The sequence below is a fragment of the Piliocolobus tephrosceles genome, chromosome 2 (genome assembly GCF_002776525.5).
Source record: "Piliocolobus tephrosceles isolate RC106 chromosome 2, ASM277652v3, whole genome shotgun sequence".
Taxonomy (NCBI): domain Eukaryota; kingdom Metazoa; phylum Chordata; class Mammalia; order Primates; family Cercopithecidae; genus Piliocolobus; species Piliocolobus tephrosceles.
In genome coordinates, this window is record NC_045435.1 from 87409012 (window position 1) to 87416570 (window position 7559).

At 54.7% G+C, this 7559-nt stretch overlaps 1 protein-coding gene across 1 annotated transcript; it reads left to right on the top strand.

The window, feature by feature from the left end:
- Nucleotides 1–2855: 2855 nt before the first annotated feature.
- On the top strand, nucleotides 2856–6703 carry CCDC71 (coiled-coil domain containing 71). Its single transcript, XM_023231651.2, has 2 exons — nucleotides 2856–2940; nucleotides 4957–6703. Exon 2 carries the CDS (start codon nucleotides 5009–5011, stop codon nucleotides 6431–6433), a length of 1425 nt encoding a protein of 474 aa, XP_023087419.1. The 5' UTR covers nucleotides 2856–2940; nucleotides 4957–5008; the 3' UTR covers nucleotides 6434–6703.
- The last annotated feature ends 856 nt before the right edge of the window (nucleotides 6704–7559 follow it).

A 7559-nucleotide genomic window follows, 5' to 3' on the forward strand; every position in this document is an offset into this window, starting at 1 on the left:
ACTACAGGCACGTGCCACCACACCCAGCTAATTTTTTGTATTTTTAGTAAAAACAGGGTTTCACCATGTTGGCCAGGATGGTCTCAAACTCTTGACCTCGTGATCCGCCCACCTCGGCCTCCCAAAGTGCTGGAATTACAGGCATGAGCCACTGCACCCGGCCTAGAATCTTTTGCAGGCTCTGCTTCTTCTCCATCACCAGGAATTGGCTCCTCAAGATTCAACCCTGGCTTTTCTCCCTGGCACACATATTTCCTCTTGAGGCAATACCTCCCAAGCCACTGCCTTCATTCACATCTAGATCTCCATCAGATCTCTCTGCTCAGACAGAGGTGGGTCCAGGATCCACTGAGAACCATATAAGGCTGGAGGAGCAGGTGGCTTACTCGTGTAATACTAGCACTTTGGGAGACTGAGGTGGGCGGATCACCTGAAGTCAGCAGTTTGAGACCAGCTTAGCCAACGTGGTGAAACCCTGGCTCTACTAAAAATACAAAAAATTGGCCGGGCGCAGTGGCTCATGCCTCTAATCCCAACACTTTGGGAGGCCAAGGTGAGTGGATCATTTGAGGTCAGGAGCTTGAGACCAGGTTGGCCAACATGGTGAAACCCCACCTCTACTAAAAATACAAAAATTAGCCAGGCATGGTGGCAAGCGCCTGTAGTCCCAGCTACTCTGGAGGCTGAGGTAGGAGAATTGCTTGAACCCGGGCGGCAGAGGTTGCAATGAGCCGAGATCATGCCACTGCACTCCAGCCTGGGCAACAAAAGAGACTCTGTCTCGGCTAATTTTTGTATTTTTAGTAGAAGGGAAAAAAAAGAACCATATAAGATGCCAAATGGAAAGCAAGGACTGGGTCCTGGGATCACCCTGTGTTCTCTCTCATCTCATCCCATCTGATTCCAGTTGTGCCTATAGACTCAGCATCCACTAGAGTCCAGGTCAAGTCAGACTGCACTCTGACGAGTGCTCCCAAAGAGTTCCATCTAGAGCATACTGGGCACCAGGAGGCAAAAATTAGGCCCTACCACCCCCAAAGGGAGCTAGGTACCCCACGATCCTTACCCCTAATCTCTATCATTTCCCCAGTTCTCATGTCTGGAAGGGACACAGCAGAGCCAGAGGATTGGACCTACCCTTCCTTGTTCTCCATTTGCCCTAACTTCTGAGTTGAACATCACCAGAGAGAGGTCTGGATATATTTGCACTGGTGCCATCCCTGGAGGATGGGCTCTCACTCTCTATGGAAGGGGTTTCTGTTTGTACAGCCATGGCCCACCTGCACACAGGAAGCCAACACTGCTGGCTTTGGAGAAGCTGTAGAAGGCAACTGGTTGAATCGGTCCTGAGAGAGCGAACAGTCAATCCTCAATCATGGACAGGGCCAGAGACTGGACTCACCCACAGCTGGGGACTGGGGGCGCCAAGATGGGGCTTCCTGACTGCACCCCATGAGACCCTGGCCCTTGGGACCCTACTCTTCCTTTCTCTCCACCAGGAATAAAAAGCTAGACGCACTGACCCCAGAGGAACAGGAGATTTTGCAGTTCCTGCTAGATACCTTGGCTACACTTAAAGGCACCGAGGATCTCACCATCAGTGCTGAGGCTCTGGGAAGCTAAGAGGCACCAGATGAGGCCTATGGCACTGCTGGGTGAACTAGGCACTTGTCTTTAGGAGTGCCTGGACCCCTCTGTATAAGCAGGGAAAATACAGAGCAAATAGAGGATCCTGGGGTCACATGGGCAGGAAAAAGGGCTAGTACCCAGTCCCTAAATGAAGCATACCACTACCCTCCTGTGATTGCCAATTGCCAACCTGACCCTAACTACCAAATAAGGCACCACTGCAAGGGTCAAGGTCCAAGAGTTGTGGCAATATTTCTGCCTCCTGGCTCAGGCTCTGACCCTAGTTCAAATGCTCCCACTACCTCATCCATGAAACCAGGGCTCCCAGGATGGCTCCCAACCTGGACTTGGGAACCTATGACTAATGACACCTTCAGTCAGAGCTGTGAAGACCACTCTGACCTCTCATTGAAGTCACAGACCCTTAGGGTTGATTTTGACCTGTATCCTATAACCACCACCCCTGTACTAGCCCAAGAGCATGGGTAAAAAGACTGAGGTCCCAGACTCCTAGGCAAAAGGAAAGGGGTTCTGAGCAGTGTTAAGACTGGAGGCAGGACTTCCTTCCATTGAGGGGCTGAGGTTGGGCCAATGACTACACCTGCCCTGACCTGCCTGAGCAAGTATACTCAGGCCCACAGTGGTATACTGAAGCTCCCAGACTCGGTATGCATTTGGGCTTCCATGCACTACTTGTGATCACGTGCACACCAGCCTTTCATGCCATGTGCCATGGGCCCTATTCTCAGGAAGAGAGGAAGGCCTGCTGTCCTTGGAGGAGATACCCTTACTGCAAAACAAAGGAGATCACCTGAGACTCCCTGTCAGGAGGCACTCCTTTCACCCTCTGGTCAGGTGTCTGGGACTGAAGTGGGCATTGTCAGTGGCTAAAGGAAGATCAGAGGGTGGAAGATGGCCTGAACCTTGCCAGGAACCCCTCCCAGATGTCAATGCACCACCAGCTCCCCTCAGAAAAGGTGTCAGATGACCTATAATCCAGTCTTAGCCGGGCTGTAGTGAGTCCTTGCCTGGGGCCGCGTCAGAGGGCACCTCTGTTCTTCAGCTTTCTGCACAGGGCCGAAAGGGTTTGGAGCGGTCACCGCGGCCACCACCTCCAGGCAGTCCTCCTTGGTACCCAATCTGCTCCGCCCCCAGACTTTGGGGGAAAATGGGGTCTCGGGGGTCAAGGGTCATTGGGGGGGCTGGGTCCCGGAAGCGGAAGCGCAGTACACTTCCGGCGCGCAGCGGGCGGCCATGTTGGAGCAGCGGAGGCGGCGCAGAGGCGCGTCTTGGGTCCCCGCGGCGGCGCCGGTAGGTTGGAGCCGCGGGCCTAGCCGCGCCGCGGAGGGGTAGCCCGCGAGGCGGCAGGGCGGACGGGCAAGCGGCCGACTCTTCCCGGACCCGCGTCCTCCGCCGGCCTGGCCGAGACCCCCACCCCACCCCCACCCCGCGCCCAGCGACCCCACCCTGGGGCTGCGCGGTCCCAGTCGGGCTAGCATCGTTCACCCTGTACATTTCGCTGCCTCAGTGACCCCCGCCTCACGGCTTGGGTCCTAAGGACGCGCACTCCCAGCCTGAGAGCCCCGATCTGCCCCCTCCCCCGTTCCGCCTGTATGGCGCCTCTCTCACTCTCTCACCCCCTATCTTCCGTCAGTTTCTCCTGCCTCCCCCGGGGGCACGTGTGAAGGGAAGTCGAGGGCCGGGCAGCAGCCTCTGTTTCCGAAGCTTCTCGAAAGCCCAGAAAACCCCTCCCAAGAGCCCGGCCTAACCTGCGTGGAAGATCCCCCAGGTCACCCCAAATATTTGCGTCGGGGCGCGGGTGAGGATGGGAAATAGGTCCCTCTCTCTTCTACAGTTCACAGCTCTGGGAACTACATCCCCTCAAAAAATATTAATAAAGAACTAAAGTCATGTGCAAGGATTGTGCTTGGAGAACGGTCTCTGGGGTGGGGAAGTGCCCAAGACACCTGAGGATCCAAGAATGTTTCCAAACAAAGAGCCCCAGGGCATTTCCTTCAGGGTATTCTGAAGACTTCATCTGCTGCATTAGAGCGGTGGGAAGAAACTACACAGAAGGGCCTCATGGCCCGAGGGACCTGCCTGATCCTGGCTGATCTTTTAATGCTCTGGTGCAGCTAGGGAGCTGCCTCCTGCTTCTGGGAGCCGTCAGTGTTAGGTTGGGTATTAGATGTTAGTTATGATTGATGGCCATAGCTTCTTTAAAGAAGTCTGGAACTAGTTGGATGTTCTCAGTCACGTCCATCTGGGCTGTACTGAGGTCTGTGGCCCTCCAAGTCTTAGGGAGGACAGTTCATACCGCTAATGCCCCCTTGACTCACCATCCTACTTGCAGCCTTTGGCTCCCATTGTCATTAAACCTTGGGTTCTTGGTCTGGCTGCCTGGTCCCCGGTCTGCCTGGTTGCTTAGGGAGATGTCATTGGCACCTGCTACTCGTCAGCTTTCTAGTTTCTGTTGAAGAAAAATCCGACTCTTTCCCTGGATTTGGTCTCCATGCCTCTGGAACTAGAAAATGGGTTGCTGAGTACCCTGTCTGGAGACTGAAAACAGAACTTCTGGTGGGCAGGGAGATTTCCCCCACCCCACTCCAGCTCCACACATGAACAGCAGCAGCTGGAGAAACAGATGGGCATGGGCAGTGGGTGTAAGTCTGGGCCCTTTGACTAACATTCAAGGTTCTTTGTTGCTCTATTACCGCCTATTTTTTCACCTAGATCCCAGATCCCACACCAAGTATGCCTTAACTCTTTCTCACTTTGGAGCCATTGCGTTAGCTATTCCTCTTTTTGCTCTATTTCCATCTGATCCTTTTTCATTCATCATATCCTAGCTAGGTGTTGACTCTCTCAGGAATCCTTTCCTGACCCATTGGCAAACTGAGCTGAGTGCCAGCATTCACTCCCAAGAATCTTAATGGTGTATTTTTCTTACCTTGTAACCTGCGTTCCTTGAGGACAGGGATATTGCCTGTATTCCCAGAGCTGAGTAGTTGTAGGTTTCGGGCCTCAGAAAATACAGAGTTGAATTAAAATGTACCAGGCTCAAATCTTTTCAAGGACCCGGCAGCAGGTTGGATGGCTCTGAGGTGTTTCTGAGCGTGTATCTTGAAGAAGCTCCCTGACCCTTACCCTGTCCTCCCACCCCAGCATGGTAGAGGGTCAGGAGACCAGGGTTTTACACCAGGAAGTGTCTCACTCTGGCCAGATTCCTCAGTGTCATGGAGATTGGGGCACTGATTGACCTGTCTATGTGTTCTGGCCCCTTGTCTTAGTGCCATTCTTATTGACTCTTTTCCTCTTGTCTTGGAGGTGCCAAGCGCTGATTTGTGGATACCCAGGCAGATCTGCAGTGCCTAATGCCATGAGTGTGGTGGTTCAGCATGTGGAGGAAAAAGCTGTGCACTCCTGGTCGCGTATCTCCACGGCTGGGAAGAAGGCCCTGGAAGAGGCGCTGCTTGTCTTTAACCCCATGAGCCAGGATCTCAGTGCCACAGAGGCCCAGCTTGTGGCCTTCCTGCAGGGCCTGCGAGATGATGGCTTCCAACCTACCATCCTGCGCAGTGGTGATGTCTATGGCTATAGTTCATGCACAGCTAATCCCCCAAGCCAGACGAAACTGCAAGCTCGTGCCCCTAACCCAACTGCCACATCACCTCCAGCCAGTGCTCCCCGAACTGCCGTGCGGTTGCCCGCAGGTCGGGCCACACTGCTTCCCATGCCACTATCTGGTAGGCTGGCTAAAGCGTCCTCACCAGCCCTTGCCAAGCATGCTACCACCAACCTGCTGCTGAGCTCTCTGAAGCAATCAAGTGCCAGCCATGCCCGGGGTGCAGCAGTGGGCTTCCCCACCCACCTTTATCCAGGTGTCTACCCCGCCATGCGGCTCTCTGTTGTCCTTGAGGCCCTGGTTCCACTCAAGACTACCATGCCCTGCTTGGGTGCCAAGCACAAGGCACAGTCACTGCATCTCTCACTTGCAGACTCTCCTCTGAAACTGCGGAAAAGTTCAGGAAAGGGTCCAGGGAACCCCCGGCCCAAAGCTCCCAGAAAAACCACAAGCAAGGGCTCCAAGTGTCTGACTCGCAAAAGCCCTGGGGCTGGACCCCGACGAGGCTCTGGGCACCAGAGCAAAACCAACAGAGCCACTGGGTCCCCCAGTGTCCGGCGAATGAAAGGGGGCTCTGCCCGGGGCACCAAAGCAGCCCAGGCCAAGGTAGCTCGAACACTGGCCAAAGCTGCTCGTTCCCAAGCCAGGGTGGCTCGAACACAGGCCAAGGCTGCTAAGGCCCGGGCCAAGGCCAAGGCAGCCCGGGCCAAGGCCAAGGCAGCCTGGGTCAAGGCCAAGGCCAAAGCCAAGGCAGCACGGGTCAAGGCCAAGGCCAAAGTCATGGCAGCACGGGCCAAGGCCAAGACTAAAGCCAAGGCAGTACGGGCCAAGGCCAAGGTGGCTCGGACCCAGCCCAGGGGCAGGGGCAGGCCAAAGGGGTCTGCTAAGACCAGAACTACAAGGAAGGGCCAGAAATACCGCCCTGAGACTGTTGGGCAGAAGAGGAAAAGGGCTGAGGAGGCAAAAGATCTTCCTCCCAAGAAGAGAACACGGCTTGGGCCCCGATCTCCTAAGGCATGGCTAGGGCCTGGAACAGCAAAGCTGCTCAAGTTCCGTGCCATAAAGGTAGATAGGCGGTCCTCGGATGATGAGGTGCGGCAGCGGGCTCAGCGGATTCTCCGCGTGAACCTGTCACCTGAGATACGGCTTCAGCCATTGCTGCCACATTCAGCAGTCTGATTGCTTCACACGGCAATGTTTGGGGAAACTGAGCCCAGCTGTCTATGTGGCCAGTGGTACAGTGTGCTATGCCCGTGGACTCCACGATCTTGAGGACTCCGGGTACCTCTCTAGGGCCCTTGTGACCACCAGCCTCCTTTCAGAAACTGGAGGGGGTGGGTTAGGGTGGGGTGGGTGGGTGGGAGGGGTGTTTTCATGGCGCGATGCACTGTGACTTGTTATTCAAGTTGTATGTCTACTGTTCCATCTATCACGTTTTATACCTTTCCACCTTCCAGTCTCCCTGCCCACCCTCCATGGTCTTTTTGGTATGTGTGGCTGCTGGCAGGCCAGCTTGAAGATACAGGGGAAAAGGTCCCAGAAATAGGTATGCCTATTTCTGGTGGTTGTGGGAGGAGGCAGCTCCTGGGCCCCTTTGGAGGCATGAGGGGAAATTGGCTTCTGTGGGTGTCTGAGAGGCATCCCCTGAAGGTAGGAGCAGAGCCACTATGAAATAAGACACTTCCCTTTGAGGCTGTTCTGGTTTGTGATCCAGACAGGCCCTGTGTAGGGCAGTAGGTTCCATGGGGAACCTTGCAGCTAGTGGGTTTTTAGGTCCTGGAATGGAGCTTTTGTGGTACTTCTCCCTAGGGACCAAACAGACAGCCTGGCGAAAATCTTGGGGCTTAGCCTGGGCTTTTCTGGTTTGGGACCAGGCCCAAAGGGGTTGAGGTGCTTCTCCCTCTCTGCTCTCCTGGGAGAGAGTAACTATCCTGAACTTTGATGGGTGGCAAGGTACTGGTGGTTGAGTCAGGACCACAGAGTTTGCCCTCAATGACCAAATAATTTTCTCCTTGGTTGGGTGAGGTTTTCCATGACTGCCTGATCAGCAGTACTTTCTGTCTGGATTTGAAGTGCTCTCTCTATTCCTAGGTCCAGTTTCATCATGCCCTCCAACATGGTCCATATGTTAAAATACATTGTCACCCTTCCTGCTTTAGAGAGGGGGCTGGGACCTGAAGGAAGTAACTGTCCCGCCCATCTGTAGTCCGTCACTGGCTGCCCAGGCTGAATGGCAGTGCCTGGAGTGGGCAGGGAGGGGTACACATTTCCCCTCCCTGGGTTAGGGACGTCATTTGAGTGAGAA